At 38.7% G+C, this 26563-nt stretch overlaps 3 protein-coding genes across 7 annotated transcripts; 2 read left to right on the forward strand and 1 right to left on the reverse strand.

Annotated features, from left to right (window-relative positions):
• Positions 1 to 513: 513 nt before the first annotated feature.
• Positions 514 to 4109, forward strand: LOC128510186 (heterogeneous nuclear ribonucleoprotein A1-like). 3 transcript variants are annotated; one of them, XR_008356102.1, is made up of 12 exons: positions 514 to 601; positions 1135 to 1248; positions 1411 to 1557; positions 1637 to 1847; positions 1922 to 2014; positions 2088 to 2165; positions 2263 to 2319; positions 2436 to 2615; positions 2692 to 2841; positions 2920 to 3021; positions 3890 to 3955; positions 4031 to 4109. XR_008356102.1 is itself a non-coding variant. In XM_053482281.1 (11 exons), the coding sequence occupies exons 1-10, from the start codon at positions 590 to 592 to the stop codon at positions 3006 to 3008; spliced, it is 1131 nt and encodes a 376-aa protein (XP_053338256.1). In that variant the 5' UTR covers positions 514 to 589; the 3' UTR covers positions 3009 to 3021; positions 3890 to 4054. The 3 variants fall into 3 exon arrangements, 2 of the variants coding, with proteins under 2 accessions (XP_053338256.1, XP_053338255.1); XM_053482281.1 differs by having other exon boundaries at positions 3890 to 4054; XM_053482280.1 differs by lacking the exons at positions 3890 to 3955; positions 4031 to 4109 and adding an exon at positions 3156 to 3428.
• A 4974-nt stretch (positions 4110 to 9083) lies between these two features.
• Positions 9084 to 13139, forward strand: LOC128510210 (heterogeneous nuclear ribonucleoprotein A1-like). 3 transcript variants are annotated; one of them, XR_008356103.1, is made up of 12 exons: positions 9084 to 9221; positions 9686 to 9805; positions 9952 to 10098; positions 10315 to 10525; positions 10624 to 10716; positions 10804 to 10887; positions 11039 to 11101; positions 11208 to 11396; positions 11477 to 11614; positions 11686 to 11768; positions 12883 to 12951; positions 13048 to 13139. XR_008356103.1 is itself a non-coding variant. In XM_053482323.1 (11 exons), exons 1-10 carry the CDS (start codon positions 9210 to 9212, stop codon positions 11751 to 11753), a joined length of 1125 nt encoding a protein of 374 aa, XP_053338298.1. In that variant the 5' UTR covers positions 9084 to 9209; the 3' UTR covers positions 11754 to 11768; positions 11924 to 12208. The 3 variants fall into 3 exon arrangements, 2 of the variants coding, with proteins under 2 accessions (XP_053338298.1, XP_053338297.1); XM_053482323.1 differs by lacking the exons at positions 12883 to 12951; positions 13048 to 13139 and adding an exon at positions 11924 to 12208; XM_053482322.1 differs by lacking the exons at positions 12883 to 12951; positions 13048 to 13139 and having other exon boundaries at positions 11686 to 12208.
• nfe2 (nuclear factor, erythroid 2) lies at positions 12881 to 18013 on the reverse strand. The gene is made up of 4 exons (XM_053482321.1): positions 17731 to 18013; positions 15463 to 15541; positions 15160 to 15312; positions 12881 to 14531 (listed from the first exon to the last, which is right to left on the reverse strand). The coding sequence occupies exons 2-4, from the start codon at positions 15508 to 15510 to the stop codon at positions 13332 to 13334; spliced, it is 1401 nt and encodes a 466-aa protein (XP_053338296.1). The 5' UTR covers positions 15511 to 15541; positions 17731 to 18013; the 3' UTR covers positions 12881 to 13331.
• Positions 18014 to 26563: the final 8550 nt, after the last annotated feature.

The following is a 26563-nucleotide window of genomic DNA, read 5'->3' on the forward strand; positions in this document are numbered from 1 at the left end:
TAGTGCACTGCCTAGGCTCCAAATATAATTGTTTATTATTGTTAATTTTTGTTATACATTTAGTGAACTTTCTATCCTAAATGAACCAGGATTGGATGCAAGCTTTGGATGCTAGGCACCGAATCGTACGCATTAACCATACACCAAGTTTACATCTGATTGCCTTCATATTAAAGCAACCCTGTTTAAACGTGATTTCATTTATTACTATATTTAGATTTATATTAACTGTTGCTGTAAGTACTGGAAACATTAAATATTTTTTAGCATTGTTATTACTATAGACAATTTTAGACACTTCTAGTCAACACCTTACTGACATTAATTTTATATATTCTTTAATCTTTACAGAATGCTTTGCAGAACGCTTAAAAGAGTCAAGTTTGGTTGCACAGGCTAGGCAAGCCCAGTTCTATAAATGACGTTAATAAGGACCAATTGAATAAGAAATAAGTATGACGTTGCATTTGAGCGCGAACTGTAAACCAATCGCGGCCTCCATTAGGCGGGGCTCGGCGACTTGATTTAACGTGAAGTCACGGTGCATTTTTTCTGCGATTTCATTGACTAGCGTGTTGTGTAGTTCGCCATGTCGAAAGAGGTGAGTGTCAGATAAAAATAAAATAAAAAAATAATAACGAAGCTTTGGTTCAATAATAATATGTGGGAGTTTAATTTTGTATTATTTATGTAATTGCAGTGCTTTAAATTATGAGCACGTCAATGGTAAATTATTGTGCGCGATGCGCGTTACAGAAGCGTTAAATAGCCGGGTGTTAGCATGACCGCCATCTTGGTTTTTCTCGTTAGGCCACATGGGCTGTAGCAAACTAGCCGAGCCGGATGCATTGATAGTTTAAGTATTTCTAAGCTAGATGCAATGTATAATTGGGCTTTTTAACGTTGTGAACGTTTCGGTGTGTTGCGCTGGATTAGTGTCTTTTATGCTAGCTTTTGTGGACTTGGTTAGCTCGCTAGCTAATGTGGGTGCAGGAGTTCAACATGGCGGATGTGTTTCATGCGTGCTGCGCGGAAAATCTAAACGCTAGCTGCTGGATGAATTTTGCTATTGCTCTCATTTAGCTAAAAAATAATGTAACAACTCGGGTTTTTTTTGTTTCCTTCTATGAGCAGCCACGAGAACCGGAGCAGCTCCGGAAGTTGTTCATCGGAGGCCTGAGCTTCGAGACAACAGACGACAGCCTGCGATCTTATTTTGAGCAATGGGGCACGTTAACCGACTGTGTGGTGAGTCTGTTTGTTTATATAATGTACGTATGTTTTGCCCAAGAAAACATGCATTTATTTTGTAATTTTTTAGAACCTTTTACAAAAGCCTTTCATTTCAGTATTTATAAGCTTAAGGCTACAGTTCCATTTGTTTTAGCTCATGGTCTGTTATTTCCCAAGGTTATGAGAGATCCGAACTCCAAGCGCTCCAGAGGCTTCGGTTTCGTCACATACTCCTGTGTGGAGGAAGTCGATGCTGCCATGGCGGCACGTCCTCACAAAGTCGATGGCCGCCTTGTAGAGCCCAAGCGTGCTGTGTCTAGAGAGGTAAGTGCATATGTTTATTACCTCCCTTACTTCAAATGCACTTTGTTTATTGATTTGACTAGAGGCTTATGTGTTCCAGGATTCCAACAGACCCTTCGCGCACACTACAGTGAAAAAGATCTTTGTGGGTGGCATCAAGGAAGACACAGAAGAGGACCATCTACGGGACTACTTTGAGAAATTTGGAAAGATCGAAGCAATTGAAATCATGGTCGACCACAAGACTGGTGTCAGAAGAGGCTTTGCATTTGTTACATTTGATGACCATGATGCTGTGGATCGTATTGTTAGTAAGTAGTTTTGGCTGATTTGAAACACTTTGTGGTGTTTGCAGACTGTATTTTAACTCTTTGTGTTCTCCTAGTTCAAAAGTACCACACAATAAATGGCCATAATTCAGAAGTCAGAAAGGCTGTGTCTAAACAAGAGATGCAGAGTTCATCAATGAACATGAGAGGTAAGGTGTCGTCACTTCTGAATTACATGAGATGTTCTCTTTGATAGTAAGCTAACTATTTGAATCCATGTAGGCCGTGGAGGTGGAAACTTTGGACGATATGGCAACGACTTTGGAGGAGGCAGAGATGGGTTTAGAGATGGGTTCAGAGGTAGCCTTAAAACCATTTCTATGCTCTGGGCGAAGTGTGTTGATGCAAACACGTTAGCTGTGAACTGATCATGATTCTGTTTGCTTTGTGTAATTAGGTGGCAGAGGTGGATATGGTGGTGGAGATGGATACAACAGTGGCTTTGGTGGTGATGGTATGCGACATTTTATTTTTTCCTCCCCGTTAGTCACTGTCTCTATATTACTTTAGATTAAGGGTTAATATAAAGTACCAACTTGCCCCTTATAAAAGTAATAATCTTTTACTCAGGTGGTTATGGTGGTAGCGGCGGTGGCTATGGGGGAAACCGTGGTGGAGGATATGGTGGCGGTGGACAAGGCTATGGAAGCGGCGGTGGTGGCGGAGGATATGGCGGAGGAGGATATGGTGGTGGTGGTGGCGGCGGCAGTGGTTATGACAACTATAACAACGGCAATGGAAACTTTGGCGGTGAGTTTATTTTATATTTATAATCTATAGCTGTGAATTTTTTGGAACACCAGATATTGACATATCTTATGCACAGGCAACTTCGGAGGTGGTGGTGGCGGCGGCAGTAGTGGCAACTACAATGACTTTGGAAACTACAACAACCAGCAGTCAAATTTTGGCCCAATGAAGGGAAACTATGGCGGCGGCGGAGGTGGCGGCAGGAATAGCGGCCCCTATGGTGGTGGTAAGTTTTGTAGTAAATGCCACGCAAAACATTTTAGCATTTTAAAACCATAGCCTAATCAACTTTTCTCTTCCTCAGGTGGATATGGTGGTAGCTCGGGTGGAGGTGGAGGATATGGCGGTGGCTCCAGTGGTGGATATGGAGGAAACTCGGGCAGACGATACTAAGTCCCTTTTAAAGGTTTGTATTTAAAATGAGTTTTTCTCCTCCCCCAAGTTAGTCCTAGTTAAAGCACCAAAAAACACTGATTTTACAGAAATCTGTGGATGCTCAAAAGCAGTGTATAGCTTAATGTTGTTGTTCATATTCAACAGGACTCAGTACTTAAAGAGGAGACAGGAGAGCGAGAGGGCTGACAGGGCAGCGGCAGGTTTACTCCCTAGATCTGCTCAGCCATTCAGAAGAGATGTACAGTAGTGCCGTCACAAGCGGGACTGTTTTTATGTGTGGATGTGATGTCGTTTTTTTATTTTCTTTATGGGATGCATTCCATGTGAGGTTTTGTAGAACTTTATTCCGCTAAACTAATTATGTGTAACTCCAAGAATTAAGTTGAAATAAAGCAACTTCCAGTTTTTTTATCAAAACAGCCTCTTTTTATTTTTTTTGGTCTAGACCAGTTGGTCACCATAATTGCGGAAATAAGGTGGAATGTTCTGCCAAGCTATCTGTAGAACTGTTTGCCACCCGTAGTTTGATCAAGTAAAATGCAGGTTAGTTTGTATGATTTCCCGTACCTAGCCATGGAAGCAAGATGAGGGAGGAGTAGGAAGACCTTCATCAAAAAGGATAAGGAAGTGTATGATTTACAGGTAGTCTCTGAAAGACTAGGGGACAGCAACAGAATGGTTTTACTGCCATTGGCAGGTAAGAACAGACTTCGTTACTACAGGACACAACTGATTTTATTCATTGTAGGTACAAGTATTAAATTGAGTAATGTAGTCTGAATCCTTACTTAACTAAAGAATTAAATGAAGCAAGTGTGTGTGAGGCTTTGCTTTTGCTGACTGGCTTTTTTTTCTCTCCCCCCTTTTCAAATCTTTAGGAATACATATGGGATTTATGATCCTGAATGGAGATGCAGGCTTGTTTTTCTGCAGGCAATGTAAAGGTAATAAACATTACTTCTGCTCCATTGATGCTTGAAATGGCATCTTTAAATGATCACCTGTCTTATCTGTTGTAGGACCAAAGACCTGTTGGGATGGGGGGGACCTTTTTTTTAAGCTATGTTTTTTTACTGCTTTAAAATAAAGCTTTTATTATTTTGTAACTTGTGTCTTGGCTTTTTTTTTTCCTTTTTTTTTTTTCCCTCGTGTCTTCCAAGTTTTGTAAACATAGCTTTTTCTGCATTGTATAGTATGAACTTGGCACCAGGACCAAGTTTGACCAGATATGATTGACTGTGCGTTTACATGGAGCAAACTGGCAACTTAAGAGTTTAAAGTGGATCAATTCAATGTGAACACCCAATGTAAACACCCAAGACAATTGTGTGACTGTGAGTAGGGATAAAGTACATTAAGTAATGCATTGTGCTTGATAAACAACCATAATGAAGTTTATTATTGTTTGTAAACTGTATTCTATACTGTTGAACAAGTAATTTGGTTAAACATGACTTCACATCACCTAGAGCAATTAAGTCTGTGTGCCTAATGACCACACCTGGTTCTTCTAAGCAACATCTGGGGCCTGTGTCTCACAGGAGGAAATCGCTCCCAAGTGGCCAGAATTCCATTTTGTCCTACTTTCAGGATTATATTTGGAGTAATATTTGTATCTAGAGTCATAAGAGCTGTTAAGCAAGCTTCTTAAAATATGAATTCACTCATCTCCACCAAAATAGGAGACCTCTGCAGGCGTCTTAACTGGTTAAGAGCAGTGAGAAATTTTTTAAAAAATTTTTGCGGTATGTAACTAATTCATAAATTAACATGCCGTATGCTGTCTGCACAAGTGACTTATACAGTTTTTGAATAACAGGAAATAGGAATAGCAGTCATGGAGTTGTGTGCATCATCCATTGGACACGCATTTTTATATATGCAGTGAAACATTGATATACAGTAACTTTGAGTTTTTTGCAAGATAACCAAAATGTATGAAATGTAATTTATTAATTACATCATGTGATCACACCTGATCCAATGTTTTTCTCTTGTGCTGTGGGCTCATGGGTCACTTGTATAATTTACATCAGTGTGCGCGTTTACTTTAACATTGTGACATGTATGAACGTAACTCTCTTTATGTCCAAGTCTTTAACACCTGCAACAAGTCTGTAACTGTGAGGGAGATTAATCTGTTTAATGAAAATGCAATATCACATTTCCCATGAAATCCTCAAAAGGAGGGAAAAACAAGTGTCATTAGAGAGTTTCCCTGTTAAAGGAATGTTGTAGTTTGCTGACAAAGATGCATGCATACGTACACTAATGGTCATTTACTTATGCACGGCTCTCTTAAGGTCCCACCACAGCATTTTAATTGGTTGGGGTCAGGGCTCATATTTGTTAAGCAACTCAGAATCACTAGTAGGAATTGGGCTCAAAGTTCATTTAGGACTGAAAATCTTCCAGTCTAAAAGTAGGACATAAAATGTATTTATTAAAATAAAGCTAAATTCTGCCCTACTCTTCTCTTTAAAAATAAAAGTTGTACAGAGGCAATTTGTAAAAGCATCAATGCCACCTGTCGATTTGCAGCATTTTTATAAGGAATTCAATTTTTTTCCAAACCTATATGTTTTGAGTGTCGCATGCATACTCTTGTTTTTCATGGCCTTGCTCGCTTATCAAGTCAAAACACGCATGGACCAAGTCCTTGCAATCCAAGGTTTCACTAAACATATTAAACAAATTTTGTTTTTGGATTTGTGTTGGCACTGGTAGTTCCTGCTGAATTAACAGTAGGCTGTGTCATCAAATTTAAGTCATACTATTAAGTTCATCAAGGAACGCTTGTGCCAGTGTAGCTGGCACCCCTTACTGTGTAACAGTAGTGTCATCACCTTTTAGATCATATTGTGAGGTAATAATAGTGGTAGAGAAGTCTCTGTCCTGTGGGTCCCAGGCCATTTGCCTGGAAAATAGGGAGCAGACGAGCTGTCTTGAGAGGCAACCCGAAACGAAATTAATGTTGAGGTCAAAGTCAGGGGGAAAGGTATAATGTGGAGAAAGGCAAACCAACAATGGCAACAGAAGGGGGACAATGAATCAAAAGCAAGACATTTGTATTTAAAACAGGCCTAATTAGATTTGATGAGGAAGGGGGGGAAATCAGAAAAAGAATTGGGCAGAGCCATCTCAATAGCAGCCTTGTTGGTTTTTCGGCTGCTCCCAGCAAGGGGTCGCCACAACAGGATATCCGGTCCACACAACAACTTGGCACAGGTTTTACACCAGATGCCCTTACTGACGCAACCCTCCCACTTGGGACCGGCACTGCATCCAGTGGCTGGGAATCGAACCCGGGCCTTCCGCATGGCAGGCAAAACACCTACCACTGAGCCACCAGTGCCCTAATAGCAGTGTTGTTATAGTAGGTAAACACCCAATGGGAGCTTGAAATACCATGAATGTAGGCTGTATATGTTTGCTCTCATGCAGCAAATGTATGTAGGAGAGTCTAGATATGGTGGAATATATTTTAAAACTAGGAAAAGTAGAAGGCAATGTTAAAAGTCTTTTGAAGTCAAAGATCAGGAAAGGAAGTATTTAATGTTGTTTTTCAGGGAGACTGGACTGGAATGTCAGAGATATATAGGTGGTGGTGATGCAACCAGAACTCCAACTAGATGGTGAGAGAAAATGTGTCGAGAAGAAAGACTGGAAGTTCCAGATAAAGCAGGGACAAGATCAGGGACTGAAGCATTAGACATTTTTAAGGAAGGCTGGTATGGAAAATCGGCTTTAAAAGGACGAGTAATGAGGCCTACAGTTGGCAGTAACATAACCAACATACTGGATCCTAACTGCCATAAAACAATGACAAATAAAGGACATTATATCTGCTGAAGCATTGGAGCAGTGTGAGAAGCTGCAGCGAGTTGACCGCACTCTCCGTTCACAGGCAATGGTGCATGCTGGAGTCAGGATCTGCACGTGGACGGAGCCACGGGTAAACCTCTTGTTGCTTCTTTTAAACCATTGCTTTTCCTTTTGGCATTCCTCTTGGCATTGTGTAAACAAACCTGAATTCTCCAGACCAGCAAATTGCCAAAACTTTGCTTTTATGCCTACTGATGATCAATTGCATAGCAGCCCTTGGCTGCAACTTGCACCAAGCAGTAAAAGCGGTGCAGAATTACCTATATGTTTTTTAGGCTTCAACTTTGTTAAATAAAAAAGCACAGTGAAAAATATGTTGTTTGTCTTAGTTAAATAAGAATATCTTTATTCATCCCACAGTGGGGAAAGGTTAGATTTGCCTAAAACTTACACTGGCTATGATTTTTTTGTTTGTTTGTTTGTTTGTTTGTTTTTACACAAAACCTTTCAAATGTGACCATATATCTAAATCCAAAATTTTATTTCTATGACTTAAATAATATGTGTGTCTAATAATGTGGAATTTGTGCAAAGTCCTGTTTTTTCTGCTTGCTTTTTTCTGGTTAAGAGAATCATTGACAGTTCAGAGAAAATGGTAACAGTTAGCAGTCAGCAGATATAGATTTTTCTTTAAACCCTGTACATGATCTGTCATAACATTAAAATCACTGACAGATAAATTGACTTATATCCTTACAATTGCATGTGTAGAGACAGGGGCTGTATCCAATATCAATTTGGCGATCTTATAAATTTCCTAGGAGGAGTATACAAAAATCCATTGTTAACGTTTTGGCAAACGACCCAAAATAACTGACTTCCTGTTGAGTTGAGCCTATGACATGCGAAAGTTATTCGGCTCAATGAGCTATAATTGTGTACCGAGATTTGTGTGCTTACGTGCAAGTGTGTATGAGCTATGAAGCAAAATCTTGTGTGGGGGTCCTTGAGGGACCCAGGCCACGTGACTTTCGGGCATCCTAATGGCAGCAGATTCCAACCTGTTGAGTTTTTGAGCATGTTAATCCCAAAATTGTGGAGAAAATAAAAAGAATTTTTTGAAAAACAAGAGGGTCCTGCGCACCTTATAGGGCTTGGGCCCTAACTAACAATTAGTTTGTGAAGATGTGTTGGAAGCAGGAAAAATGGAAATTTGTAAAAGCAAGATGAAGTGGGTTAGAGCATTTCCAAAATGGACCATCTTGTTCCTGGTATGCCGTGATTAATACTTACAAATAGTACTAATGTTACAAGGGTTAAAGCTGGCTATGATTTAAAAGATAAAAGTATCCACATCTGGTGCATTTTATCTTGCTACATAGAGGTCTGTGTAGCTGTAGACCAAATAAGAGTTCCTATGTTGTCCCTTTACACCCCAGGACCACCTAAAGTGCTCATCATCAAAATTGGACCTTGGATCAATCCAATCCACCATCCATTAAGAGATCCATGGATCCACCATCCCACAATTTATATAATTAAAAAATTTAAATAATCTGCTGCCAATATTTTTGTGCCAGATTTTGTGCAGTTTATGCCTTGATCGCTTAGAGCTGAGGCAGCACAGTGGTGTAGTGATTAGCACTGTTGCCTTGCGCCTCCAAGGTCTGGGTTTGATTCCCATCTCTGTGTGCATAGAGCTTGCATGTTTTCCCTGTGCTTGGCGGGTTTCCTCTGGGTATTTCGGTTTCCGCCCAGAGTTCAATGACCTGCATTTTAGGCTAACTGGTGTTCACAAAATTCCTGTAGTGTGTGAACGAGCATGTGTATGTGTGTGTGTCCTGTGATGGATTGGCACCCTGTCCGAGGTGTACCCTGCCTCATGCCCTAGGTCTCATGGAATATGCTTCAGGCGCCCCTGCGAACCAGAATACAGGATAAAAAGTTCATTGATGAGAAATCAAACCACTTCAGTGCTGTTATTTCAGCAGTGAAAATATTAAGTAATCCCAATCAACATATTCAGTTTAGCTTTTTCATTGGCACATTTGGTTGTTAACATTAGTAAGTGAGTAGCTTATTAGCACCTTATTTTAAATAATAATTTTCTGAAATTACGGGCTGACTATGACGGGGCGGGGTGTAATAGTATGGTTGCGTTACGTACGACGAGGAATTTATTTAATTGACAGGCGTATTAACCAATCATCGGTTACAGATGGTACCCATAATGCACAGCGATAACCAATCACAGCATACAGAAGGCGGCCCCCGTGGGTCTGATTTAAAATACCGTCGCAGTCCATACTTTTTTTTTCAGTACGGTTTCGGCCGCGTGTGTGCTTCTCCGAGCAGTCTCAATAAAATCGTAATATGCCAAAGGAGGTAAATACGTTAAATTAACATGTTTGATGTTTATATATAGGACAGTATTATGTTTTATGTAAGCGTGTATCCGTGTTATTTTAATCAGAAATGCTTTGTGTGTGTGTGTAGCCTAACGGCCATCTTGTGTTTGTTTGTTAGGCCGCATAAACCGAGAAACTGTTGCCGCGTAGTTTTAAGCATTTTATAAATGATATACAGTCAATTATTGGTAGTTTTTTTATTATTGGTTGTATTTGTGAGGTTCATAGCGTCCTGGTTGTTGCTCTTTGTAGCTTGTTCTTTTGTTAGCCGTCTCTTTCGGTAGCATCATGGCCGCCATCTTGTTTCACCTACCGCGTCTTCTTGCACGTTCACACGACGCATGGAAACGTTCCCTTCGCTTTCTTTCTGCACAGCACGTTGCTAATTTATGTAAATTTTGCTAAAAAGATTACTGTAAGGTAAAATGTTTTGTTTTTTAGGAGCAGCCCCGAGAACCGGAGCAGCTCCGGAAGTTGTTCATCGGAGGCCTGAGCTTCGAGACAACAGACGACAGCCTGCGATCTTATTTTGAGCAATGGGGCACGTTAACCGACTGTGTGGTGAGTCTTAACCGTTTTTATTTCAAGAGCATTTGTCTCGTAGCAATTTTCATAATTCTTGTATCTCAGCCTTTAATAATATTTTATGATTTTAAGGGCTACATTTCCATTTCTCAGTCTGTGCTCATGGTCTGTTTCTTCCCAAGGTTATGAGAGACCCGAACTCCAAACGCTCCAGAGGCTTCGGTTTCGTCACGTATTCGTGCGTGAAGGAAGTCGATGCTGCCATGGAGGCACGTCCTCACAAAGTCGACGGTCGTCTAGTAGAGCCCAAACGCGCCGTGTCTAGAGAGGTGAATACTCACTTGAACGTATGAACGTTCATACCTAAAATATTTAAATCAAGTTTTTCCCCTAATAACGATGGCCAAACCCCAGCCGCTGCATGCACTGCTGGTCCCAGTGCTAAATAAAAAATGTGAGGCTTGCATCTGGAAGTGCATCCTCTGTTAAACCAGTAAGAGAAAGACCAACAACCAATTTAAAATGTTTCTGCTTATGTGTTCTAGGATTCCAACAAACCCTTTGCACACACTACAGTAAAAAAGATCTTTGTGGGGGGCATCAAGGAAGACACAGAAGAAAGTCATCTACGGGACTACTTCCAGGAATTCGGAAAGATCGAAGCAATCGAAATAATGATTGACCATAAGACAGGCAACAAAAGAGGTTTTGCATTTGTGACGTTCGATGACCACGATGCCGTAGATCGTATTGTCAGTAAGTGTCTAGCGTGGATGCTGATTTGTTTAAAGTCTGTCAGTTTTGTTGTTGCTTGGTGTAAATTTATTTTTATTTTTTACATTTTTCCCCCTTAGTTCAAAAGTACCACACGATAAATGGCCATAATTCAGAAGTGAGAAAGGCCCTCTCGAAACAAGAGATGCAGAACTCATCAATGAATATGAGGGGTAAGACTTTGACACCAGTTGCATTTTTGTAGGTATACAAGTTATTTGTTTTAAGCTAAGGAAACGATTTTCCATGTCTCTGTATAGGACGTGGAGGTGGAAACTTCGGTGGTCGATATGGCAACAATGACTTTGGAGGTGGCAGAGATGGGTTCAGAGACGGATTCAGAGGTACGCAATTCAGCTACAGCTTTCATTGCAACCAGAACTTTTACCATATTTTCGTACTGGGCGTCTGGGGGATCTTCCGAATACGACAGCACTGAACTGTACATTGATGAATTGTAAATTCCAATCCTAAAAAAATGTACTGTGTGAGCAGGAGGCAGAGGTGGCAGTGGAGGGTATGGAGGTGGAGATGGCTACAACAACGGATTTGGAGATGGTATGTGACTGTCCATTTCGAGTAGCTTTTTTTTTTTTGTTTTATTTGTAAGGGGATATGGCTGGGTCTAAAAGAATCTGGAACAGTAAACAAATACCTTACGCAGGTGGATATGGTGGAGGCGGTCCTAGCTACGGAGGCCGTGGTGGAGGATATGGTGGTGGAGGAGGACCAGGCTACGGTAACAATGGTGGTGGAGGCTACGGTGGTGGCGGATATGGAGGCGGAGGAGGATACGGTGGTGGTGGCGGCAACTACGATAATTATAACAACGGCGGTGGAAACTTTGGAGGCGGTGAGTTTATGCCTTCAATGTCCACTGCTTGAGCCGATTTCATCACGTTTTCTAGATTGTGAATTTTCTCTTGTGCACAGGTAACTTCGGTGGAGGTGGTGGAGGTAACGGAAACTACAATGACTTTGGAAACTACAACAACCAGCAGTCAAGTTTTGGCCCCATGAAAGGAAGCTATGGTGGTGGAGGTGGCGGCAGGAATAGCAGCCCTTATGGTGGTGAGTTTTGTTTAAATCAAGTAAGAGGTGTAAGAATTTTCAGTCTTTTAGCTAACCTTTCTTTTTCTCAGGTGGCTATGGGGGTAGCTCAGGAGGCGGTGGAGGTTATGGCGGAGGCTCTGGTGGTAGACGATATTAAGTCTTTTTTTTAAAGGTTTGTGATGCGTTGTTTTTACAAAAACTGCATATTGAGATGTTCTTTAGGCAAAGTGTCTTCTTCTTCTGGATGATAAATATTTGTACAAAAAAAAAATCTATTAAACCCTGAGAGGCAGTGTATAGCTTAACATTGTTGTTCATATTCAACAGGACTCAGTACTTAGGAGAGGATACAGGAGAGCAAGTGGAGTGACAGGGCAGCGGCAGGTTTACTCCCTAGATCTGCTCAGCCGTTCAGAAGAGATGTACAGTAGTGTCGTCATGAGAGAGAATTTTGTTTTTGTGTGTGGTTGTGATGTCAGGCTTTTTATATATTTTTTTCTTTATGGGATGCATTCCATTGGAAGCTTTGTGTAGAATTACTTTAAACCAGGGTCCTAATTATGTGTAACATGAACAAAATCAAGAAATAAAGCAACATCCAGTTTTTTTTAAGTGTATTGTTGTAGTCACTGGGGGATACTGGGGACTTGAGTTGTATAGTCAGGCATATAGTAGCGTTGTGGAGAAGACTTTGCTGGCTATACATCTCAAGTGGTGGTTGTCATAATGGCTGAAATCTTTTGCCTCACAGTCCAGGCAGGGAAAACTTGCAGACGATTAAAAAAGGGAAATGTTTTGCAGCAGAGTTAAAATGCAAGATCTCTGCCGAGACATCTGTAGAAAAAATGTTGGCCACCTGCTATTTAGATTGGCAAAGATGAAGCAGGTTAGTTTGTATGACTACCATGACTAGCCATGGAAGCAAGATGAGAGAGGAGTAGGAAGACCTTCGCCATCAGAAGAAATCAGGGAGCATTTGAGTGCAGGTCATCTCTGAAAAACTAGGAGAGAGCAACAGAATGGCTTTATTGCCACCAGTAGGTAAGAACAGACTTCTCCATTACCACTGGACACAACTCATTTTATTCATTGTAGATGCAGTACAGTATTCTGAACTTTGCATTCAGTGTCCTAGTTAAAAAAAAAATCAGGAAAGTAAATACAGAGAGAAGAATGAACTGGTATAAACATAAATTTTCTTAGCAGTGTAACTCGATTCTGTCCCTTCAGATTAATGCGTGCAGTATTGTCTTGACGTGTAATATTTTTTTATTTTTGTCCTCTAGGAATTTGATGCAAAGCATTTCAGATCCACGGTGGATGATTTTGGCCTGTTTTCTTCAGGCTGTGTGAAGGTAATTGCTCGTTTTCTTCTGATGTGATTTTGGAAAATTAATTATATGCTAATTTTTTGTCTTTTTTTTTTCTTCTTCTTTTTTTCTGTGTTTTAGGACCAAAGACATGATGTTGGGAAACTATTTTTACTATGTAATGAAGTGTTTTTTACTATGTAAATAAAGCTTTTTAAAGTGGTGAATTTTAATTACTGAGTTAATGCTTAATTGTATATACATTGGTATCGTGAGATTTGGACCACCTTTATTTTTGCTAAGTAAAGTTGCCAGCAAGCTGTGTTGTGGCCCTGAGCATGATTTGATGGCTATATCAAATGACCCATAAAAATGGTTATAGCATATCCAATGTCTTTGGGACATATCAATTATTAGACCTTCATTTATTCAGCATCCAACGAGTTGTTTCTCTGCATAAGGTAAAGGTTACCATCATTACTTTGTTGGAGTGAATAGTCCTCCAAAGAATATGGGTGTCCTTCCTCATCTCGTAACTGGGAGAATACTTTAGCGTAAAGCTCAGAGAGACGACACTTCAGCATGGTTAAATTTTGCTGGAACTCTAGCCGTTCTCGTGCTAGATGCTCTCTGCGTGCTCTCAGCTGCCCCAGCTCATGCTCCAGGTGCACAATGTTCTCCAACTTCCTCTTCCGGCAGTTCTGTGCCGCAACCTTATTCTTGCCGCGACGGCGGATGTCCCGGACGAGTGTGAGCTGGGCCTCACTTAGCGCGTGTCTGCTTAGAAGCTCGTTGAAGTCATCTACAGGCAGGTTGACTATCTTGTCAAGCGCAAAAGGGATTTGGAGCGCAACTGCCCTCCGCTCATCCCTGGTGAGGGGCCCAGACACTCCAGCCTCCTTTGGTTTTGATTGCGGTGAATGGAAAGAGCCTGCTCTTGGTGTGCTTGCATGGTTTGTATGTGGATCATGCAGAGCTGTAGGTAAAAGCTGCTGTTTCATCGACGCCATGTGCTGATGTGAATGAGGAACATGCTGCTGGGCATGATGTGCGTTTGGTGCAAGTGGAAAGTAGGGATGTCCAGAATAGGAGCCGAATGTGTGTGAATAATCCACAGGTGCATTAACATTTGATCGAATGTGACACTGGTCCCTGATGCGTTCACCCTCACCATCGGTATAGCCATCTCGGGGTAAATATGTAAGTGCCCCTTGCACTTCGTTCTCAGGTGAGGCAAGCGGTGGGCTTGAGCCCAAAGAAAGACCTGAGTCTGACTCAAGATCATCTGGATGTCCATTGCAGTTTTTCCCCTGTCCCTGATTGGGGTTGTTCATGTTCACGGGATCAAATGCGTTCATAAATGTGGGTTGAAGAGATTGTGCATTCGGTGGTAATCTGGTAGCCTGGCAGCCATGTCCATAGTGCATCTCCATGTTTGGATTTAAGCGTTGGTATGAGGATACTGCATCAGCGTACCCAGCTTCAAAACCAGCAGCAGTGTTTGTCTGAGCGTTGGGTGGGATAGGTTCTGCCAGGTTGATTCCACAAGTCCCATAATGCACCATTGGCTCCATGGAAATGTATGAACCAGCTTCGAATGGATTCTCATTGGGGACCTCGAATTCCTACAACACAGCAACAATAATTTTAATTGTATCATTACTCTGGCACTCTCAACTATTTTGCAATAATCTCTAGATTCAATCTCATGTCTGTTTGCATATTAAAGTTATTGTCATTCTGCTTTTCATTGTGAAATACAAGGGTTTAGACCGAAGGAGCCTTTTCAGAAGTCGCCTGCAGGTTACAGATCACATCAGCCCACCTGCACAAATGTGCCACCCGTAGCTTATGCAGGGCTCGCTTAGGTCCGCTCGGGTTTCAGATAGAAACAAATGGCCATTGTGCTGCGCAGGGGGCTGCTGGCAACCTACTGCACTCACCATCGTTCTATCTGTCTTTATCCTTGCGTCACTCAATTGGCCTATTGTTGTACATCTTAACGGAATCGCTGCATTTAAGAGGAATTCAGCTTTAGCTAAATGTTACAGGGCTTGATTTTTCATTAAGATAAATCTTCTTTTTTTTTTTTTTAGGTGAGATTAAGAAGTGTTCTTTTATTGGGAAATGCAACAAAATAGTCATTTTGATAGACATAGACAGTCCCAGGACTTTTTTCTCTTTTTTTTTTTTCCATGACCTTTCTCACAAACCAATAAAAACCCAAACAGAAATTTAATGCCTCAGACTGACCTGCAGTTCTGTGATTGCCATTAGTTCCTGCCAGGTCCAGTCCATCTCTGATTGTTGAGGTGAATAATTGGCCCAGACCCTGCCACTTGCACTATTTCTGTGAGTGCTAGACATCGACACTCCCCCATGAAGTCTGTTAGAGTTTACTGGTCCCTAAGGACACACACACACACACAAAATAATGATTATTTCAACATCAACACACGAAGATTCCTATCAGCTCTCCTCGTCTATTCCATCATTTAAACTGAACGGTGAATGTGGTTATGGTCATCTTAGGACTGATTAATTATTATAACTCACCTCACATCTGAAACTAAAGGGAAGAGCGCTGTTTATAGTTGAACACATTCAGACAAGGCCCTAGTTGCAGTGTCCTCTTCTGAAATATATAAGCATGGAGCAGTTAACTGTTAGTATCACCAGCAAATATACATGTCAATAAATTACCATATTTTTTTCTTTTATAGTTACTAAATTTATGGTAGCAGTAAAATGTCCAAATTCCTAGAAGAATTGTAATGTTTTCTCTGACTTTTATTGTTGTGGGTTTTATTTCTCTATTATTAAGAGAAATTCTACCGTAATTGAACATTCATAGTGCATACAAAAAATAAAACACAACTTCACTATTCCTTGCACAGTATTCGTTCATTTCTAATTAGTATATATAGTTATATATGGCATATAATTAGTATTAGTATAATAGTTATATATGGCAAATTTTCTGCATGATAATCAGTCCAATCTTTACAAAGTAAATAAGTGCCTAAATTTTCTTCATCAGCTTTATAAACAAGGACTGTGTTTGGATTGTAATATATAATTAAATAATTTTTATAATAATTCTATAAATTGTTTACTAGAGGAGTATTAAAACACTTAAGTATGAATGTTATTTATACAGTATGTAATATCTGCACAGTTTGTTTATTACTGTCTTTTACAGTAGCTTTATCGTTTAGATAGAATTTTTGCAACTGTTTGCTTTGTAGTAAATTAATAGGAATATTTTTTTTCCTGTATTTGCCACTGCAATTTCCGAAAAGGTGAAGCAATTTGAAGGAATTTGTATTTTGTTGTTTCCATGGAACTATATATATATATATATATATATATATACAGTATACATACACACACACACACACACACAGAGCCAACTTAAAAAATGTATACACACTTCAAGAAAAGAAAAACTTTATTATAATTACAATATTCTAACATATATCTATGTATAACTTTATACAAAATTTATTATGATTATAATATGACATTATTAATATTATATTAATATAACATATATCATACTATTTTTCTTTTCTTTTGGCTGTATGTCTAGTCAACATGTTGTTTGCTGGACCTCAGAAGGTGACTGATAAAGACTATAAATACAAATGTAGGAATTTTTACACTCAGTTCCAACATTGAATTATATCAGCGGTTATTCTTCCCACTTTCTCTAAATGTCAAAAAGTTCAGAGTTCCGTTGGAGGGTATTTAGCCTATCAGCTGAGCTTGTGAGGAGTAATGTGAAAAGCTGATAAGACAATCTTTTGGGAACCAGGCTGCTGTACAGAAACGCTACCATGGGGCCTAACCACAGAGTTACAGGAAAGTTATTGAAAAGTATGCTGATGGGAAATTTAATTATTAAATATTATTGTTTATCTGAACTTTTTGCATTATTTTTCTTTTCTTTTTTTTCTTTTTTTTTAAGTTAAACACTTTGTAACATTTTATAAATGCAAACAAGAGCATACTGTAATACTGTAACTGTAAAACTGTTAATGGTCATATCTGATGATGAAAAATCAAAATGCAACAAAGATCTTTTCTCCCTTATGTTGAATTGAGTAAAACTGAAAGTGGTACATCCTGCATTTAACACCTTGTCTGCAGCGTTTCCTTTGACCGCTTTGCCAATGTTTGATATAAAATCTGTTGCAGAATAGCCCTGTTTCAACATATTTTATATCCTGATCATACACGTACACACACACATACACACATATATATAGCTCATAGTAAGTCTATAAACTACTAGAGAATGTCTACATGTCTGAACAACAAACTTTTAATAAAAAGCCATGATCGCATTCAGTAGTCCTTATCAATGCATATTTTGGAAAATAACAATTTTAGACATTTATAATTCGAAATTTCTAGATCATACACATTTACATAGTAAAGATCTCCACCACAATAAACTACCATACCACAATGACTGTCTCCATTCTTAATCATTTCCAACATATTCCATCTGACTATAACCATGTTGTGTTCAAATATTTCATAATTTCACTTTGACAAAAAACTACGTATAGGATGTAAAACATATCATTAAAAGCAAGAACAGTTCTAGAAACACATCCCTCCACTAATTAACTAAAAAACAAACCACAGACAACCTAAATATAATTTATGCAGTAGCATGGCATTAACACAGATAAAAAAAGATGAACATGCCTATTTGCAGGATCAGTTTAAGTTGTGAGACACATACTGTACATCACTACAGAACCCGGCCTGTGTATGCATTTTCATTTAAAGTAGAGTGAAGAGGTAACATACCTTAGTTGCATTTCATTGAGCCAATGAGTTCAGGTAAAATATCACATCCCCTCATATTATCCTGCGAGCCAAACTGTAGAACTTGAAGTTCAGATGAAGTTCAGAGCTTCAGAAATCAGTCATTAATTGTTTGGTGTTCATTTTTAACTGATATCTCTGAAGTTGTTAAGTACATGTGAGCGACCTCTGCCTGTATATCTGTCTGTCTGTCTCTCTCTCTCTTTTTCTCTCTCTCTCTTACTCTGTTTCACTCTCACTCTCTTTCTCTCTCTTCTGCTTTGGCTGTTACTTGCATAAATGGGATGGGTCTGTGGGTGATGTAAGCAGCTTTCCTGTAAAGCTCCCACACAGTTTTGCCCTCTTCGTGTCCTTAGTGCAACTCTCACACTTTGACCTCCTAAATTTATGTTTCCCACAAAAACAACCACAAACAGTTATGTCACGATTGTAAGAGTTCGTCGCTAACCACCCTGCAACATTAACCCCCCATCCCCCATCCCCCGACCCGCACCCCATTCCATTTCTGTATTGAAAAAATAAAGACGTTGGGGCATTTAAACGCTCATGATGGTGATTAATTGACATGTGATTACTAAATATTTCGATTATATTACAAGTGTTTTGAGGTGATATTGGTGGGAAAGGGAAGGGGATCAAAAAGGAAGCTTACCTAAAGTTATGCTGTGATGAAAAGCCACCAAGCCACCAAGAGGGGATGTGGTTATGGAACGAAGAACACATGCTGAAGCACCTGGAACTAAATCTGGCACTGCTGTGAGGACCTGCGTGAAGAAGGGGTGAGATGGAGTGGATGGGAGGAGGGGGGGGACGGGGGGCGGCAGCTTTCTGACTTGGTTTAGTACAGATGGAATGTACACCTCTGACAGGTAAGAAAGGCCACATTGTTCCTATATCTGGCAGCCACGAAGGGAGAGAAAGTGGAGGTGGAGGGACAGAGAGCATGTCTTTACATAGCTAGTGACCGCCTGAGTCCTTGGCCTCATCTGACAGTGCCAAGTACACAAGCATGAACTAGCTGTTTTGCTATAAAAATGTATACATATATCACAGCTCGGTAGATTGAGATGCGATTTGAGATTTGAGATTTACGATTTGCGATCGTTGATCTGAAAGGCTAAATTTCATTTGACCAGTGCCACCGAGCCGTTTGCCTTATCGTGTTACAGACCTCTCAATAACACTGTGGACAGAGACAGCTGTATTACACCACTTAAGAGCATTCAGGTGTGCTGCCATCTGCAATCATTAGCTACACACAAAGGTGTCTGTTTATGCCAAAGACTGCTCATGTAGCTGAAGTGGAACTTAAATAGGGTAAGGCAGGCAGCAGCCAATTGGTGTTACTTCATCTAACACTGCCCTGCCATTAGATATTGCTAAGCTCTGAACAGGCATTCTGTCCAAGTTCAAAGCAGGCCTATGATATTAATATCTATTAAGATATTAAAATAATATATTAAAATCTTAAATATACTATAAAAGAATTGAGGGAGAAATAAGTGGATGTAGTACTAAGTGGGTTCAGTATTAACTTTGATGAAGCTACTGTATAATCATGGATTGGAGCACAGCAACATAAATGCTTTGGACGTACAATGTTTGAAATCTTAAAAAGACAAGCTCCACGAGTTGATTAAAATTAATAATGTAAAAAAATAAAATAAATAAATAAACATTGTTTGACCTCAGACTGAAAGTAACAGCTATAAATGTGCTTTAACTTCCTTTTGTGTCATTGTTTCATTTTGAATCCCGAGTGCTGAAAAAGCATAAAACATCACGGGTAGTGCTGCTTTGTGGAAATGATCAGCGATGTGGAGGTGTTATGCTGCCTTCACTCCTAGGTGGATTATTTTCTTACAATCGCACATCACTAAGTTACGGGATTCCTTTTAAACCAGGGCAATTTGCTGATTATTAGAATTTTGTATTATTATTATTATTATTAAAAAATCAGGTAAATTTTATTAGCTTATAGTTACATTCAGTGATTTGAAGAACATCTGCAAAATAAATGAGTGATTAGAACTATATGAGTAACTGCACAGTATAGATATAAAAATCTAAATTATTTACACAAGGACCTATACTCCCTTATGAGTCAAGAAAGCCAAGTGGTTTGTCATTCCTGTAAATACAATTGGTGTTCAAGTCAAACTGGGACTTTTGTTTGTGCAGGATAACAAAACAGTTATGAGAATCATACCATTTATCATACCATAAAGGTAGAAATGTTTCTGCCCTAAATCTGAAAATCAGCCTCCCTATCCTGCCACATCCACCTACTGTATGGCGGATGTGGCAATAATTCCCATCTGAGTTCCTGTAATGTACGAGTGGTTTTAGTGCTTTTCTTCTGCAAATTGCCAACAAGTTATCCACTGACTTTCAAGAATCAGTGTTTGCACTTGCTAAATTTCACTGAATAAACAGTACAGTATTCTTTAAAACATTTGCATCATTTACATGTTTTACTCGGGCAATCGTTTTTTTACGCCCTTATTAACAAAAAAAATAATAAATCACAGCTTGAGACGAGTGCAAAGACAAATGCAAGTTAAATATACAAAGCAACATATTTGAATGGACAGTTTTTATAGCATTACTATAGACTTTACCAATTGTGTAATGTGTGTTGTCACTGGTTAGCCCTTGAGCAAAGCCCTTTACCCTATTTGCTTGAGGGGTGCTGCATCCTGGCTGACCCTATGCTCTGACCCCAGCTATATGAAAGAATCATTTCACTGTGCTGTAAGGTACATATGACAAATAACTGAATATCAATCTTATGCTGTAATAAGTATTCAAAAATTACCGAAATGACCGTCATTTGGTATTTATGATTTTTCTTTTACATTTCTACAAATGACACAACAAATCTGAAAACAGTGCTATTTTATATCCTGCTCGTATGTTCAAGCTATCCTGAAGTAAACACCACCAACCTTTATTATGAAATAAAGAAATGTAATGTTGGCTAGATTGCAAACTTCAGGAGACTGGGTTTATTAGCTGACTGTTATGCTATTATCTATCGTTAGCTTTCTTGCAAAAACAAATTAAGCAGCAATTTGCTACAGAACACTGAATTGACAATTTATATTCAACACATACAGAAAAATACCCAATATTTATCTGGTTAGATTGTCAATCATATTTTGTCAGCTAATGGCTCACGTACAAACGTTTACGCAGGTCGGACGTTGAATTGTGAAATGCTGACCTTCCAACAGGTTTTAGCTTACGTCATTTGCTGATCATTTTCGTCATTTAAAAAAAAAAAAAAACATCTAAAATGGAGGACACTTGATAAATTCTGCTCATCTGTCTCCACTGTCTTAGACTTTGCCACTCAGCATTTGGCACCTGAGGTTTAGATTTTTGGGAAACATTTATTTAATATTTGTATTTGTATTTAATACCTTACTTTTAATTGTCTTAAAGTCCTCTATTATCATTATTATTATTATAATAACTTAGTGTGATCACAAATAGATGGAGCACATTTAAACATTTTACAAAAAAATCAGAAGAGACGAATTATGCTAAAAAAACTAAACAAAGGAGTTGCTAACATAACACTCAACTGTGCACTCAAGTACTGTAATGAGAGTACGCGTAGCTGGTTGTTTTCCCCTCTGTTCATGAGACAAATCTCGAGATACAAGAACTAGTCATTTGACGAAACAAATAATTACACAATTCTCCACTATTTTGGAAAAAGAGGTTTCTTAAATGTGTAAGCTTCGAGAATTGGTGGGAGTGTATAAATTTGATACAATAAATCTGAGACCGAAATAGCTTTTACAAATCTCTTATTGTGGCCGTAACACACCGCAGGGATGGATGTAGGTGGCTGACATCGTTCACAGGAGTGCGTGCCTGCCAGTAATCAGAGAGATGGGACTTCCCGAGGCCCGATTCCTAGCACCCACCCACCCTATTCACCCACCTACAAACACACACATAAAGCCAGCTCGCTATTACAGCGACCACAGTGGTTTGGGATTCGGCTCATTCCAAGCTAAACACCCACTTCGGCTTACTTTAGGTCACGGGGTATCCTGCCTTGTTTTTTCGATTTTTTTTTGCCCTTCATTTTACTCATCTACAATACACTATTACACTATAACCTATATAGTGTACCATACATACTGTATGTTTGTGTTCTCTTCCACGAATAACCACCTACTGCTGCACCCCTGTGGTCTTATGCTTCACTTCCTTCTCCTATCCATTGCATCGCACAACCCGGTGCTGACCACGGGAATTCACACACCCTCGCAGTGACCCCGCCAAACTATTTCTCATCACTGCAAACAAATCGTATTAACAATCCCACATTTTTATGTATGTTGTGTAATTGTGTTTTATGCACCTAAATATGTGTGGCCAGAGAGTGAATTTCACAAATAGATGTGATCGAACGTGGTGCTTTTTTGAATGCATGGAAAAAACCTTCTGACCTAATTACAATGAGAGCATTTGTTTCCTTGGTTTGTGGTTATGTTGGGAAAGTTCATCCTAGCCTTGTGCTGGGAAAAATGGAAAATATGTGCATGTGTGTTCAAGTTTATTTCATTTATTTCCTAGGCAATAATAATCCAGAGTGTAAGATAATACATGTAATACGAAGACGTTTTCCCCGCCATTCAATCTTCAATATTTCATGGTTGTTGTTTTTTTTATTTTTACTACACTATATTATATTTTTCAGGGAACACACACCCAAGTTGTTTTCATGTGTTTGAGCAGGGGTGTATGTATATATATATATATATATATATATATATATATATATATATATATAGGCCAACTAGGGACCATGGGCAGGCAATGGTGACCTTTGTATTTATGAATTTATTTCATTTTTTTTCCAGGGTATGGGTTCGATAGGTCTGTGTGCAGGGAGTTTGTATGTTCTCCCTATGCTTCGTGGCTTTCCTCTGGGTGCTCTGGTTTCCTCCCACAGGCCAAAGAACGCAGGTTTGTCTAATTGTCATTCCCAAATTGCCTGTAGTGTGTGAATGCATGTGTGAATGTTGACTGGAGGTAAATCCACTGTCATAAAAATTGGAATAAATTCATAAATACAAAGGTCACCATTGCCAAAGGTCGCCATTACTGTATAAATACTATATATATATATATATATATATATATATATATATATATTCATATATATAATGTATTTATACAACCTGAAGGGAAGGTAAAACTGAAAAAATATATACTTAAAAGGTATTATAATATATACATACTGTGTGTGTGTGTGTGTGTGTAAATAAATAGAGAGAAAAAATTCCCTGACCCATATTTGTATTTACCAGGGATTAAACCAGGCTATTCGATTTTTCCCCTATAGTGACCTCACACAAGAACATAGGCTTGTCCACAGGTTGTTGCTGCTCTCTGAATGGGTGTGGCTCAGCAGTAGCTTATTGGCTCTAGCAATGAGCTACTGCTGTAGCTCAATAGCAAAAAAATGGCATTTTCTGAAGACCATTAACACACACTTTAGGGAAGCTTTGATACCTGGGATACACCAAAAAAACATACCTTAAATAACACACTGATTTTAGTTACCAGTGGTAAATTAGTGATAATTCAGAATTAACACCAGCTCATGATCAAAGGTTTTGATGGGGCAGGGTATCATAAATAACAACAAACCTCAAACAAACTAAGTGAAGAACTTGTCAGACTTGTGGTATGACCTATGTTACCATCTAATAGACAGTTAAGAGTCAACAATCTACACTCAAGCAGCATGCTTTCTGCAGTTTTGTACCTTTGTTTAGATGCCAGGTTTCAACAAAAGATCCGGTCGAACTACTTCACAAAAACCACACTACAGATCTGAAACTAGCTTGACAAATTGGGTATTGGAAAAAGGACACTTCTCTGTCTTAACCTTTGCTTAGGCAAAAAGGTCACTGTGGTGCCCAGATAGTTCTTATATGCAAACATTATCCACTTTATTCACAATCCTTCCAACCATTGCAATGGACAATGGCGAGGCAGAAATTATGCCTACTCTGGTTATATTAAGTCTTATCAGCACCTTCCGTTCAAGCTACTGTCTTCCCTATCCCTGTTGTGCATTTGTGAATGTCTTATGTCAACTCATTTGTAACAGCGGTGCGATCAAAAATGGATGCCCATCTTGTGATTTGCACGAAAGAAGAGCAGCGTGCAGTAGTTTGTGTTTTCTGTGGTCTGTGGGTTTTTGCTAAAACAACTTACAGAAGAGCAAAAAAGGGGTGTTTGGATATCTGAAAACAAAATTTGGAACGATGAAAGGAAGGTGAAAGTTTCTTTAAGTGAATCATTATTGGTGACGTGAAACGGATTCATCACTACGAGCCTGAGAGTAAACCGCAGGGTATGGAACGGAAACCGACTGTGAAAAAGCTCAAAAATCAGCTGGAAAATGTATCCTTATAGTTTTCTGGGATTCTCAAGGGCCAGTAATAGAACATTATCAGTAAAAAGTTTCAAAAATTAACAGTGATCGTTACAATGAGACGCGTAGTAAAGAGCTGAAGACTATATGCAGAGCCTGCCATCCAAGAGACTGTGATGTCGCATGACAGTGCACGCCTGCACAATTATTACCACAGGGTAAAACTGCCAGACTCTACAAAAAACTTTGTTTTGAGGTGTTAAAGCATCTTCCCTTTAGCCTTGATTTTACTCTATTGTACTTCTGATGAAGAAGTGAAAACTTTTTTAAATGAATGATGTGCTGAAAAGCAAGGTGATTATAACAAAAATAATTTGATTTGTCTTTTCTAAAAAGTGCATTAAAATCAATTCTGCAGTCAAAGTGAGGATAATTTTTGACTCACCCTGGCATTTTAGAACAAAATAGACTGTGAACATCATGGACTTATTTACACTATTTTTGCCTTAAGCCAAATTAGAAATTCTGTCATTAACCTGTCTCAGCCACTGTTCCTTCTCTACTGAAAACGTTGATAAAGGGAGCAACGTCAGTCTTGCCCCAGTGGGCTTCTACTAGGACTTTCCATCTTATTCTAGTACTGTAGGTGCCCCACAATCGCAAATTGGTGCAAGATCTTATAAGACGTATATGTTTTTTAAATAAGCTATATTTTGTAGCATTGTTACTTACAACCTTCCATTGTCTGATTAACAAATTGGCCACATGGCTAGGCATATAAGTCTAGTGCAGAGGTATTTGGCAAAAACTTAAAACTCCTTGCTTACAAAAATCCAGCTAGGAAATATGACTGACTGTGAAAAAGATTTTTTTCATAGCTTTATGTGATGACTTGTAACTATCGTAAGACTTTTGATGAGCTGCTTTTTGCTAATTAATTCTTATGTGCTACTTTAAAATGTAAAAGTAAAAATAAATTATGAAAAAAAAAACAAGTAAAAACAAACTTAAGTACGGTAAGAGTAACTTCACTTTACAGTATTCTACTTTCCATGTCTGGGTTTACGTACACCCTTTATGGTGTTGTGTACATCTTTGTGCAACAGTGCATGCTGGGATGGACGGAGTGGCCGAGCGATAGTACGGGCAGCTCTTCTCTTCCCCCTTCTCAAGCCAGAAACCACAGCAGTTAGCTCGAGCACCTAGTCAAGCTCTTATCAGCACTCGGCAGAGCTTCCGCCACCCAACATCCCCCTTTCCTCTGCCTCTTCTCCCTTTACTGCTACACACACACTCACACACATGCACATGCACACACACACTCACATACACAAACAGGACAAGTGCCCTCACCTTCACAACTTTAGTTAGTCACCATAGTATGAAGAAGTCTCACTGGACACACACTGGTGTGCACGAAGAGATAAAGATGAGCCATTTCGAAAGGTCTTCGACTATCACTTCATTTTATCTCGAGTCCTATTGAGACATCGCTACTGTACGCAATAAGTCTGTGGGTACAGGTTCCTCCTTTGGCTTCGCAGGTTCAACATTTTTTACAGTGAGAAACATTCTTCTGAAAAATCTATTCCTCTTAACTGCAGGTTTCTTAGAACCCCAACGGTATCCGCTGCCGTTTGTGACTTTGTGAACCCAAAGCAGTTAAAAGAAGTTTATTTTTTTAAATAATCATAATTAGACCAAGAATTAAAGTTACATTTCGTACAATGTGCTTACAATACAGTGTCATAGTTTATTAAAGAGCTAAACATCGATGGTTTCAGTCACATAAAATCAATAATCAGTTGAATTTTTTAAAATAGACAAAACACTTCAGAAGTCAAAAATTCACATATATATATATATATATATATATATATATATATATATATATATATATATATATATATGAATTTCTGACTTTTATATATATATATATATACAGTATATATATATATATATATATATATATATATATATATATATATATATATATATACAGTATATATATATATATATATATATATATATATATATATATTTATATACAGTATAGTATGTATATAAATATATGTATAAGTATTATTAGAAGAATAGGATAACATAAAACCTATTTCACGGTGAGGCCATCGATAAAAATATATTCATATTGTTGTTCATATATTAATATTATTATGCAAATTAGGCATTCATTGTGTCATACCCATGCTGTATTTTTTTCAAAATGTTTTCTGTGTTTTAGTCATGTCATATCATGTTGTCAAGATTTCAGTCATCATTTATTAAATGTCACCGCACTGAAAGATCACATCTAACAACTAACAGGCAATATGTTCAAAAGCAACAAGTTCAGGGGTCTGAATATTTTCAGAAGTCTGAATACTTCATCTCTACCGTATAAAGCTG

The sequence above is a fragment of the Clarias gariepinus genome, chromosome 22, assembly GCF_024256425.1.
Source record: "Clarias gariepinus isolate MV-2021 ecotype Netherlands chromosome 22, CGAR_prim_01v2, whole genome shotgun sequence".
Taxonomy (NCBI): Eukaryota; Metazoa; Chordata; class Actinopteri; order Siluriformes; family Clariidae; genus Clarias; species Clarias gariepinus.

Bases quoted from the DNA above. Each gene is read 5' to 3' on its own strand.
- nfe2 (XM_053482321.1), bottom strand. From the start codon at position 15,510: ATGTGTTCAACTATAAACAGCGCTCTTCCCTTTAGTTTCAGATGTGAG. The intron at 15,313-15,462 runs GTGAGTTATAAT...GTGTGTCCTTAG, and splicing joins CCTTTAGTTTCAGATGTGAG to GGACCAGTAAACTCTAACAG. The intron at 14,532-15,159 runs GTCAGTCTGAGG...GCTGTGTTGTAG, and splicing joins TGGCAATCACAGAACTGCAG to GAATTCGAGGTCCCCAATGA.
- LOC128510210 (XM_053482322.1), top strand. The intron at 10,099-10,314 runs GTGAATACTCAC...TATGTGTTCTAG, and splicing joins AACGCGCCGTGTCTAGAGAG to GATTCCAACAAACCCTTTGC. The intron at 10,888-11,038 runs GTACGCAATTCA...CTGTGTGAGCAG, and splicing joins GTTCAGAGACGGATTCAGAG to GAGGCAGAGGTGGCAGTGGA.
- LOC128510186 (XM_053482281.1), top strand. The intron at 2,166-2,262 runs GTAGCCTTAAAA...TTGTGTAATTAG, and splicing joins GTTTAGAGATGGGTTCAGAG to GTGGCAGAGGTGGATATGGT. The intron at 2,320-2,435 runs GTATGCGACATT...TCTTTTACTCAG, and splicing joins CAGTGGCTTTGGTGGTGATG to GTGGTTATGGTGGTAGCGGC.